The 12,934-nt window shown below is 35.9% G+C and overlaps 1 protein-coding gene across 1 annotated transcript in view; it reads left to right on the forward strand.

Moving 5' to 3' along the window:
- TM9SF3 (transmembrane 9 superfamily member 3) overlaps positions 1–12,934 on the forward strand; it is a 70,639-nt gene that overhangs the window by 35,265 nt on the left and 22,440 nt on the right. The window contains exons 8-9 of the mRNA XM_045784980.2: positions 3,280–3,374; positions 6,586–6,716. Of these exons, the coding sequence (XP_045640936.1) occupies positions 3,280–3,374; positions 6,586–6,716 (226 nt within the window). The remainder of the gene's footprint in view (positions 1–3,279; positions 3,375–6,585; positions 6,717–12,934) is intronic.

A 12,934-nucleotide genomic window follows, 5' to 3' on the forward strand; every position in this document is an offset into this window, starting at 1 on the left:
TTGTTTACTTTTTTAAGCTTTAAAATAATTGTCCAAAACCTAAACTTCAGTGTTCTGGTGGGTAGTTCATTTTTTAGGATACAGTATATTTCAGAGGAACTAAATCCCAAGTACAAGAAAGACATTTCAAATCTGCCACAAAGGCATGCTTTACTGTAAATACTGGATCAGATTTGTCACTCCTGAATTGACATTGACTGCCCTGTCACAGTCTTCGGAGTTACTAGTGGGCAACCTCTCCTAGAATTCAAGTTTCTGCCTTGTACCTTCTTAGATGTCAGGGTTACAGTTTTGGCAATTCATTTTTTAATGCAGAAGCTCTTTTGCTTATAGATCTTCAACTTCAGAGATAAGAAACTTTCTAATAAATGGTATTAGCAGGCAAGTCATGCACTGTTTAGCCTGTCATTATTAATGGTTTTTCTGTGTTGTGCTTATGTGAGGTGAACATACTTAATTATGTCATTAGTATTAAAGCTATGAGTATTATTTTGATATCAAAGTGACTAATGTTGAGGTTCCATTAGGTGCTTCGTACACTTTAGCTGTTTTAATTTTCATGCCCATCCTGTTGAGGGGCTATTTCTTATTTTCTCCCTTCTCCACACGAGAAAAGTAAAGTTCAGAGAGGTTAAGTAATTTGACTGAGATCGTACAACTGTTTGTAGGGGTGTTAGTAAGCTGGGGTTTGAACCTAGGCATCCTCACTCCACGAGTCGTCTCTTAATTTGCTCTGCTATGGAAATGAAAATAGAGATAATAAAAATACAAAGTAGTGAGAAAATGAAAAACCTTGCACATGACATTTCTAAGACACTCCAGAGTCAGAATGATTCTAAAACATAAAAGGCAGATAATGTAATGTGTGAACATTATTTTGTGTTGGTGATGACCATAGCAATCAGAGAAGAAAAAATAATTAGATAAATAGAGGATCAGTATCAGTGTGGATGCCTGTGAGTGTGTTATTAACTCCTGAGAACGTATAGTGTGGGAGAAGCTGTGGGTAAGTCTGGAAAAATACTGCTGCGCTATAGCTTTGGGTGGACAGTGATGAGCTGGCAAGTGTAAGCAGCTCCTTAGATGTTTCCCGCCTCGAATCTTGGAGAGATGAACAAGTAGGCGGTTCCCTATGTCAGCAGATTTTTCAGTGTAGATGAAGATGGTGTATTTTGGGTGGAAAATGCCCATAGAATATTTATGAACGAAGAGATGAAGGGTATGTCTGATTTTTAAAACGGTGATACTCACACTTCATTTAATGCAGTGTCTCTGGGGATTGCAAGCTTAAATCCCAGGTAGGCATTTTGGACTCTCAGTCACATGAGCATTCCTTTTGAACCCTCTCTGCTAATATTAAAAGCTTCTGACTGGTAATAGACTGGTCTTAGACTAAAGCAGCCTTTCAGTTTTCAGCATGGCTAGGCCAGTGTCAGGCTTCACACACCCAGTTACAGAGAATGAGTCAGATTTTTTAATGATAATCTGAAAGGAAACAGTTTTTGGAGTGCTTGAGTTGTTGAAAAAACAAATTTTGATTTTAAAAACTTTGAGATCCACAGTCTTGTAATTTTTTTTTTTTTTAAGTAAGCTCTGCACCCAACATGGGGTTCAAACTCATGACCCTCAGATCCAGAGTCACCTGTTCTACTGACTGAGCTAAGTGCCCTGAGACTCATGATCTTTGAAACATCGGAATGACATATTCTTATATTACTACCACATTTATATTTAGCTATATATTAATGGGAATTAAATACTATAATGTTTTAACTATTATGTATCCACGAAGTTGAGGATAGGTGTTTGGGCAGAGAAGTGCTACATATTTCAAGACTATATGATATCTTTGTATTCTAAATACATAGGTGTACAGTGAAATATAATAATTATTACCCAGAAGGTGGTTATTTTATGAAAATTGTATATCTTCCCAGTACACACATTAGTGTGAGGGTCTTGTAAATTTTCTTTAGAAGAATATCCTTTAGCTCAAACTGAGGTTATAAGTTTTATCTACAGACTTGACTGTACCTTCCTAGTTATGGTAAGGTTCAAAAATAGTCTTTATTGTTAGTGGTTTAAATACATTTCTATATTATGGCAAATGATACTGTCATTTATCATCTTAATAGTTCTCTTTGCAATTAGGTATTTAAAATATTTTGTTCAGTTTTATTCAACAGAAGAGTTGGTCTGAATTCTGTAGATATCATTAGTAGAAGAAGAGGTTAGAAATTGTTGATCTGAGGGGCACCTGGGTGGTTCAGTTAAGTGTCTGACTCTTGATTTCTGCTCAGATTATGATCTCAGAGTCATGATATTGAGCCCCACGTCGGGCTCTGCCCTGGTGTGGAGCCTGCTTAAGATGCTTTCTCTCCCTCTGCTCCTTTCCTTCCTTCTCTCTCCCTCTCTAAAGGAAGGAAGGAAGGAAGGAAGGAAGGAAGGAAGGAAGGAAGGAAGGAAGGAAGGAAGGAAGGAAAAGAAAGTAAAAGAAATTGTTTATCTGGGTTGATGTTGGTTTGTGGACCTAATGGATTTTTTAAAAATAATTTTTAAGGGGCGCCTGGGTGGCTCAGTCATTAAGCGTCTACCTTCAGCTCAGGGCGTGATCCTGGGGTCCTGGGATCGAGCCCCACATTGGGCTCCTCCGCTGGGAGCCTGCTTCTTCCTCTCCCACTCCCCCTGCTTGTGTTCCCTCTCTCACTGGCTGTCTCTCTCTCTGTCAAATAAATAAATAAAATCTTTAAAAAATAAAATAAAATAATTTTTAATAGTATAAGGAAAACGAAATAGGAAAAGTCTCAGTGTCATACCATTTAAAGTAGTATCACTAATATAGATTGTATTATTTCTACTTTATTTTTTATTTCTATCAGTGGGCAAAAATCTTAAGCAATTAGATTATAAAGAGGAATATTCTAATTATTTTTCTTAACAGATGAATATCCTTATCCATATGATGTGATTGGTTTACAGGGTTGCAAAACAATTTTAGTGCCAGCATCTAATATTTTTGCCAAAGAAATGTGAAATATTTGTTTAGACTGTATTATGAAATTTAACTGCAGATTAAAAAAATTAGTATCAGCCTGTGCAATTTTAACTAGAAATTCATTCACCAGGCAACCTTTTGAGATCCTTTATAGTCCAGGATGATATTTTTTGTGTTGTTAAATTTATCTTTGAAATTAAACTAATGTTAATGTGATAGACTCTATGATATTTTCTTTAAATTGTTGGCTTTAACTTATCACATATGTTGTTTCGCCTTTTTAGGAGGGGATCAATGCTCAGTACAGCCATATTTGTCTATGCTGCTACATCTCCAGTGAATGGTTATTTTGGAGGAAGTCTGTATGCCAGACAAGGAGGTAACTTCCAAGTTATCACTTCGTATTTTTAATTACAGTATTTTACTATGAGGTATTTGGAATTTAAAATGGATGGTACAGCCATTGTAAAATACTTCGTTATCCTGTTTCACATAATCTCCACCAAACCTGGTCTAAATTGCTTTTATGGAATCCTTGCATTTTATTTCTGAAAATTATGAATAATTAATAGATCATCTCCATTGTCCACTGTGAAGTTAGCCCTGAGGCACATGTAGGAAAGGGTATATTTAAGTTATTGATATTATTTTGCTTTGAGGTACCTTACTCCCTAGATGTGCTCCCTGGGAGGCCTCCACACAGAGTATATAGTGTTACAGCTGGATATCAAGGCATGTTTATGGCTTATGGATAGAGTGTCTGGACTGGAAGGAGAATAGGAAGGAGTGCTATCTATTTCTATTGACTCTTAAATGTTTATCAAAGGACCCTGCACAAAGATTTCTGTTATTCGGTGTCACAGTCTTGCTAAGAGCACTTCATCTTAAATAGCCCCTTGCTTTTTTTCTGTTGTGATCGATGAATGATGGGGGATAATACATAGATGACACTGCTCTTTGGTGTTTCTTTCTTTGATGGCACTCAAGGGTCTTCAGGTTTTTTTGTTTTCCCTGTAACTAGGGTCAGAAAGTACTGAAAGTAGTAGATTTGCGTATTTCAGTTTATGAATGAAGGGTTGTTGAAAGACCTTAAAATTATATTCCTAAGGATAGAGACTTTCTCATGGAATTTTCCCAGCTCATCTGAAGCAATGTCAGCGTTAAGGAATCCTGGCTTTTAGTCAACTAGACTTACAGGTTACTACACAGGATCATTTAAAATTTCCCCAGGATATCCTGGTTTACCATTGCTTTTTTAAATTGGTTCTACTAGACTTAATGTGGTCTGTATCTTCAGTATAAATAATTCTTTGCCTGAGGGAGTATCATTATGGAGTCCTAATTATTTTAGTTATCATTTCAGTGTCTATATTTTACCTTCAGATATGGGAAACAAGTCTTATACAGGGCTACCATCCTTTGGAAATAAGGATGCCTAAGTTAACTTTTGCTTTGAATTTGACCTGGAAACTAGTTAGGCTGGACCTTCAGAAAAGTCTTCACAGCAGAAACAAATTATTTAAAACAGGAAATTTACTCATACTTGGACATAAATTTGCTTTTAATTTGATTACAAGTTAGGACTACCCAGCCAAACTTTACTATACTTAACTCTTTTTTTTTAGAGAGCATGCACAGGGGTGGGGGTTTTGGGGGGGAAGGGCAGAGGGAGAAGGAGAGAGAGAATCTTAAGCAGGCTCCACACCCAGTGTGGAGCCCACCACAGGGCTCTGCCTCTGAGCTCATCATCTGAGCTGAAATAAAGAGTTGGACGCCTAACTATTTAGCCACCCAGGTGCCCCGAAAGGTTGTTTTCTGATTGACAGTGCCTTGAGAAGGTGTAATCATGTCCTGACATTTTGTCTGAGCGATCCCTAAAAACCAGGTTAATGTAAGAGGTCAGCTCAGAAAATCAAGAATTTTTCAGAGTTATCTCAGGACTTGAACAACAATAAAGCTCAAGGTCTGCACATTGTCCTCAGCGTACTGGATAATCCTCCAGACCCAGTTTGAAGCTAGGGGTGGCCTGGAACTTGACCACAGTCTCCAAGAGTGTGGTGAGAGCAGCAGGAAGCACAATGCAGATGTCTGGGCTACTGATTGTACCCAGTGGAATGTGTGATTCTTTTTGATTTTGGAGGGAAGAGGAGCAATAGAATTGAATATGAAATTTATGAATACATGTCTGAATCTGAGAAGATAATGAAAAGTGTAGGAAAAGAGAGTGCTAGGAAAGAGTTAGAATTAAGTAGGAAAAATAATACTTTAATTGCCACCCTTTTTGTGTTTTCAAATGATGAATGCTGAGTCTTAGTGTGGAAAGGAGGAGCTCTTTGAACTTACCTGAGAAAGAAATAAAATAGAGGTGAAAGTTCAGAATTAAGGAGTTTTTCTGGAGGAATGTCAAGATTTGGGGTAGTAATAATATGAGATAGATGTTTAAAAGAGCTTTATATAGGACAAAACAGAAGTTAGGGTATTGCTTGTTTTCTTTATCGTACTTCCTGTTTAGGTCCCTATTGCTTTTGGTTGTCGGGTTGAATTTTAATAGTGATCCAGTGTTTTTGTGTTTTGTTTCTGAGCAGTAGGCAGATGTTTCCTCGACAGTGCTCTTGCTTCTATACTCTGCTGTATTAGAAAGATAGCTCCGTGTTACTCTCCTGATCAATAGGAACATGATTTAGAATTTTTGATTACATAGTTTAAAATTGACATAGTTTCCTTCCTTCGAGTATTTAAATCACAGATGCTCACTGTACAGAATTTTGGCAGGTACAAAGAGGATACAAAGAAATAGTGAAACTGGGGTGCCTGAGTGGCTCAGTTGGTTAAGTGTCCGACTCTTGGTCTTAGTTCAGGTCTTGATCTCAGGGTCATGAATTCAAGACCCGAATTTTAAAAAAGAAAGAAAGAAAAGAAATAATGAAACTTACAGGTCTGTAGTTGTAATTGTCGAGAGAGAGCTCGTGAGATGCACTCTGTTGTTTTTCCCTTTGAAACAAACAAATTTAAATATATGTTTATAATCATAACTACAGCTAGAAGTAAATTTAAGGACCACTTACACAAGGGGTTTTTTAACTTTTTTTTTTTTTTTTTTAAAGCTTACATGAAACTCCAATATGTAAAACTGTTGAAAATGGATTTGTTCTGGTTGAAGCAGGGCTTGGGGCTCTTTCTTCACCAGTGACTTCAGGGGCATCTCTAGGAAGCTCCCAGACTCCCAAGTACTAGTTTGAAAACACCTATCTAGGCCAACTTGTAGCCCGACAAGATTGAGTGACTTACCAAGGTTCACAGCAGTTCAGTGGCAGGGTCAGGACAGAACACTGGAATATTTTACTATATAGTCCATTGCTCTTTTCCAGTACACCCACTTCAAAAGCTGTGTTTTCATTAGATATACTTGAATAGCTGGACTGGTCTTTATTAGCTGTTGTCCTGAAACAATTATTAGAATGTCAAATCTTAAGATCTTTACATTAGAATTTTAAATTAATAATTTGATGCTAAATAACAGTTTGGTACCTTATGAACATTAATATATGCCCCCCCCCACTCTGATTTTCATAGTTTCCTCTCTCTTTCAGGAAGGAGATGGATAAAGCAGATGTTTATTGGGGCATTTCTTATCCCAGCTATGGTGTGTGGCACTGCCTTCTTCATCAATTTTATAGCCATTTATTACCATGCTTCAAGAGCCATTCCTTTTGGGACAATGGTAAGTTACTTGCATCTTACTTTGAGACTGGAAAAATATAAACATTCTATGATGAGGCCTGCTATCTCTCCACAGTACCGCTTAGTAAGGAGAGGTTTGGTATATGCAGCCAGTCCCTGCCCAGTCCTAGAAAGTTAGGTGAAGAAAATTTTTTCTTGATTCTGTGAGCCAGTAAAGTGAAAGTCTGACAAGAGAATACTATACTTTTTATCTGAGTTGGGAGGAACTGGTGACTATATTGTAGAAGGAAAATAAAGAAATGAGGGTGTTTTAAGGTGATTGGTAGGTGGGTGCATTGGTTGTGGTAGGTAGTGAAGCTTGTCCAGAACACATTTTCTTTTTTCAGTAGCAGTGTACTTATTTTTAGAATCTCATTAAATATTTATATTGATAATATATGTTACTACAGACTTTAAAATCCTATTTCATATCTTACCTGTAATCATAGACTTCGAAATATTTTGGATTTTTTAACTACATTAAAACTAAAACACACATATATACCAGTGCTTTACAGAGGTAACCCACAGTTTCCAAATTTTTCCTGTTGTTACCTTTTTACTAGAAACAGAATTGTGGGCCTGGAGTAGACATTAGTTTTAATGTACACTTGTGCAGACGTGTGTGCGTACACTCATATACACACTTAGCAGGGTGCAGGGTGGTTACTGCTTTTCAGGGAGGCTGTGTAACTTGGTCAAGGTCATTCAGATGGTGGCAAAACTGTAACTGGACTCTTTCTGAATTTTAATCTTGTTTTGGTTTTCTTTCAGTTATGTGGGAGTTATCAAATGGTTTCACAAAAATTCCGGGTGATTTTGTTTTATAATCCAGATTTTTCAAAGACATTGCATATACACTTTTACTAAATCTTTGATACTTTTTAGTTAGGAATATTTTTGATAATTGCTTCAAAATTGAAGAAGTTTTTTTTTTTTGTTTGTTTTTTTGTTTTTGTTTTTTGTAAGCCAAGGTGAATGATAATAGTTAGGAAAGGGTAAAGTAATTAATTATATTCAGAACTGGAATATAATTTGCTTTATAGTTGTTCCAGGCCATCAGAAAGAATCTGTAATAGAGTCAAGGACTTCTTAAAGATGATCTGCTGAATTAATTATTTTCATAGTGCTTTAAAAATGAAAATTCAGATTCTGCTATAATTTCCTCTTGAAGTTTTGAATAGATGTGGTGAAAATTATATTTTAAAGTTGCTTCGTTGTAAATTGTAGATTTTACCACTCGTAAGTGGGGTTTTAAATGTTAATATTCATGTAATTTGCCTTTAGATAATTTAATAATAAATAACTACTATAATACAGTTTTAGGCTTTATACTGAGCAAGTTTATAAAATTGATCTTTGGTATATAAAGGACTGGCTATTGGTGTTTAACAGGCACCTATAATATCATGTTCTTACTTTGCATTCTAATTTGGAGTGAAGGAATGCTAAGTGAAAGACATTCCATTGCCCTCAAGTTTTAATCAGTTGTGTGATCTAACATCTTTTTTCCTCCTTTTAAAAGTATCAAAATTTGTTTAGAACATGAAATTTAAGAACTTGAGTGAATGTTTGACCTATCTGTTCATTAAGTGTTTTAACTACTGAAATTTGTATTTTTAGTTATTTGACTTGTTGACATTATGAAGGAAGTGGTTATATAGTCTCATAAACTCCATGGTTCTCAACCCTGGGTACATATTAGAATCCTTGGGAATTTTAATAATTTCAGTGCTCTTTCCCAGCATCTGTGAATGGATCTGTCAGCTGAAAGACTTCTAGAGTATTTGTTTCTGAGAAGTTGGGTGCCCCTACTTAACTGAACGCCCTAGTCTGAAAATCAGAGTCTTCAGATATTTCTATATGCTCTTCCCCAGGCTTTAGCTGTTTCTGTCCCCATTCCTTTGATCTCTTGGACATTGAGCCCTTTCTCTGGGTGATCTTGTCCCTAGTACTGTGTTTTCTCAGATATTTCACAATGAGGATTTAAGCCAACCTTGGTAAAAGTGACTTCAGGCTTCTGACTTGCCCTATCAAGGCACCTGAATAATAGGGATTTTGCCCGCCAGGGATCTGGAATTTTGTCAGAATACTGCTGTTGTCACCAGGACTAGCCCAAGAGAAGATTGAAAATGGGAAAGATTTGTCTTCGGACTCCCAACTTTCCTGCTCAACTCTACCTAATTACACATAAAAGCCATTAAATCCTTGTCAGATTAAACTTGTTGAACAATTATCAATCTTCTTAGCTTAATAAAGATAAACATAAGTAGAGGGTGGTGGTAATAATCTGAGCTGATATCTAGTGTCCTAGGTTTAAGGGATGATGCCTAAAGTCAAGAGAGTATTACAAGAAGATTAAGAGAGCATTTAGGGGCGCCTGGGTGGCACAGCGGTTAAGCATCTGCCTTTGGCTCAGGGCGTGATCCCGGCGTTGTGGGATCGGGCCCCACATCAGGATCCTCTGCTGTGGGCCTGCTTCTTCCTCTCCCGCTCTCCCTGCTTGTGTTCCCTCTCTCTCTGGCTGTCTCTATCTCTGTCAAATAAATAAATAAAATCTTAAAAAAAAAAAAGAGGATTAAGAGAGCATTTAAATAAAATTTGGGTTCATGGACTGTCCAGAGACAAAGATACCTGTTCCTGAAGTTGGAGCGTTCTGGCCAGAGGTCTAGCCTGGCTAAAGGGAAAGGGAGAGAATGCACTGGAAATCAGGTTGATTCTGGGAAGATAAAATCTTTTTCTTTTGGGAATTTGTTCAAGAATGATGATCTGTTATACCCAGGGTTTTTGGTCCTGTGAGAGTTTCTTGGGAATAAGGAAGGGTTTCTCAGGATGTTCTGAAAAGAAATTTTAGGCATGAAGTCTTCTGTGGGCTATAAATCTCGGATCCTAGGTATGATGTTATTGTAGGCTTTCAAGGGACAAAGAACTAGTTGCAGAGTTTTAAAACTCAAAGTTGCAAAGTAGCGTAGGAACTAATAACCTCTAGTCTAATATTAAGCTCAGCATGAACTGATTAATCCTCGGCTTATTATACTTTATTGTTTTGTCTCTCAGTGGGTAGAATAGTTGGTGGAGAAGAAACACGAGTCATGAGTGAACCATGGTGTATTTGTCATCTTCAGATCTGTTTTAGTTTGGGGGGGGGACATCTTGAACATTATCAGAAATATGCCATAGGTTTTAGGAAATCCAATTTCACAAATATTTAGGGAAATGCTCTCTCATGAGCCAACTCTTGGACAGTAACTGGGAAAATGGCTTAACAATTGGAGGCTCTCAAAAATGAAATTCATGATATGTGATCAGAAATTACCACGGTGAGGAAAAAATGGAGGCCAAGATTAATGGACAGGTACTATTTTATGATCTCTCAAAGATTGTGAGAAGAATACAGTATACTTAAGTGTAAAAGAATAATAAAGATCTATAAAAATAGTGTTAGACAAACTCTATTAACTAACCTGAACTTTTGATAAATGCTAAGGCAAGTAAGAATTTGTGAAGATATTTTCATAGCAAGACCACAGGCTCATTACATGGGGTCAATGACATAACAGAGTGAAAGAAGAATGGCTCTAACCCATTCTTTCTCTTTTTATTCATTAAATAAAATAATCTTTAAACAAGAAAAAATAAGAGGAAAATAATCCCTGATAAACGGGTAAGTGAAGCCTAGGATAGGTAGGGGGATTGATGGTACAGGAGTACCCAGCCACCTTAGCTGTTAAGTTTGCTGCTTATGTAAGTGACCCTTTAGACACATTGAGAGATCATGCTGATGAGTAATGTTTGAATAACTGTGTAAGGGAACAGAAGCATTGTAAAACTGGACATAAGCAAATTTACTTTTCCGGACGGGAAAGGAAGAAAGTGGATTCTACCTTACAAAATGTGGTGAACTTGATTAAGCACAAGATTTTAGAATGTTATTAAAATTTATTTTTTAAATCACAGAAACAATGAATATTAGGAGCCATTATGGATTTATTAAAGCAAAAATGCTAGAACAACTTGATTTCCCCTTTTTGGTAGGTTTTAGTAGACAAGAAGAATAAAGGAATATAAAGTATTGATCTTGTTGGACGAGATAGAGAAATGTAGGTGGAATAGTACAGTCAGGTAGACGTGTAATTAAATAATTATAGAATTAAAGAATTGGGATGATATTCCTGATAATATGTCACATACTCTTTTTCAGTAGACTCTTGACTTTGGCCGATTCAAGTAATTGTTAATTTGTATAAAGGCATAGTGATTTGATAATTAAAGTGAAAAAGTATGTGAGATCGGGGAGGAAACTAATAATATGGAATGGTGAAGACAGCATCTAAAATGATCTCACCTGACTGAAATGATATGCCAAATTTGACAAGATGAATTATAATAAGGACAGAGACATTTGTGTAGCATTTTGTAGTTTACAAACCTTTTTCATACCCCTTATCTTAATCTGGTTTCAGAAGAACCCAAAGAGATAGGCAGAGCTGGTGATACATGCATCATCCCTGTTTTACAGAGCAGAAACCCAGCACTCTTGCAGGGTAATTGACTTAAATCACATTTTGTTTGGGGTGGTGCTGCTGGCGATGGTGATTTGTTTTTGTTTCTTTATTTCCATCTTCTCTGCCAAGAGAAATTCTAGCTTAATCTGAGAGTGGTGAATGTAGAATGTTTTATGGTTTTTTTTGGTCTGTATATTTTTACAGCCGTATAGAGGTATAATTAATATATGATAAATTATATGTATTTAAAGTATACAGTTTGATGAGTTTGATATATGTACATATTTGGGAAACCGTCAGCACAATCAAAAAAAAGGTATTTTGAAGTCCAGAAGTTTTGATGTGTACCTTTGTAATTCACCCCTTTTATCCTCCTTTTTCCTTCCCTCCCTCCTCCTCAGGTAACCGCCAGTTTGCTCTCTGTCATCATAGATTAGTTTGCGTTACCTACAATTTCACCTAAATAGAATCACACAGTATGTTCTTTTTTGTCCTTTTCCACTCAGAAAATTATTTAAGATTTATTGATGTTGCATGTATTAATAGCTTGTTTCTTTGTATTGCTCAGTAGTATTCCATATATTCCACGGGTATACCACTGTTGTATACCCATTTATCCCGTAATGCACATTTGGGTTATTTCCAGTTTTTGGCTATTACAAACAAGCTGTTATGAGTATTCATATACAAGTTTTCATGTTGGGTATATTTCCAATTGTCTTAGACAAATAACTACAATGGAATGAGTCATATGATAGTTTAATATTTTAAGAAACTTATGCTAAAGTATAACATTGTGTGTCAACTATAGTAAAAAAAAAAAAAAAAAAGGAAAGAAGAAACCACTAAACTTTTCCACAGTGGTTTTGTCATTTTACATTCCCACTAGTATTGTATAAGAGTTCCAGTTGTTCCACATCATCTCCAGCACTTGATGTGGTCAGTTTTTTTAAATTTAGCCATTCTAGTGGATATGTACTAGTGTCTCATTGTGGTTTTAATTTGCATTTCTGTAATAACTAATCATATTGAAGATATTTTTGTGTGCTTATTTGCCATCCCTATTATTTTTTTAATGAATGTTCTAATCTTGGGCTTGTTTTTTGTAGGTTGTTATTTTGTTGAGTGGAAAAGTTCTTTGTGTATTGTAGTTAATAGTCCTTTGTCCTATACTTATTTTGGAAGTATATTCTCCCATTTTGTGGCCTGTCTTTTCATTCTCTTAAGAGTATCTTTTGAAGAGCAAAAGTAATTAACTAATTTATTGATTTTTTTTCTTTATGATTTGTGCTTTTCTGTCCTTTTGCAGGCAGAGGTCAGTAAGCTTTTCTCTTGTGTTTTCTTCTAGAAATTTTATAGTTTTGGCTCTTAAATATGATCCATTTAAGGTCAATTATTCATTTGTGGTTAATTCTGTATATTGTATGAGTTAAGGGTCAAGGTTTTTGTTTTGTTTTGCTTTTATGGCTGTTTAGTTGTTCCAACGCCATTTGTTGAAAAAGTTATGCTTTCTCCACTGAATTGCCTTAGCATTTTTGTTGATCTACTGATCATATAAATGTAGATCTATTTTTGGACTTCCTGTTCTCTTTCATTGATTAATTTTGCATGTTTTTATGCCAATGTCACACTGTCTTGATTACTATAGCTTTACAGTAAGTTTTGAAATCAGTTCTTTTTCAACTTTGTTTTGGTATTTTTAGATTCTTTTTAT

The sequence above is a fragment of the Ursus americanus genome, chromosome 6 (genome assembly GCF_024610735.1).
Source record: "Ursus americanus isolate L20-20 chromosome 6, mUrsAme1.1.p, whole genome shotgun sequence".
Classification (NCBI taxonomy): Eukaryota; Metazoa; Chordata; class Mammalia; order Carnivora; family Ursidae; genus Ursus; species Ursus americanus.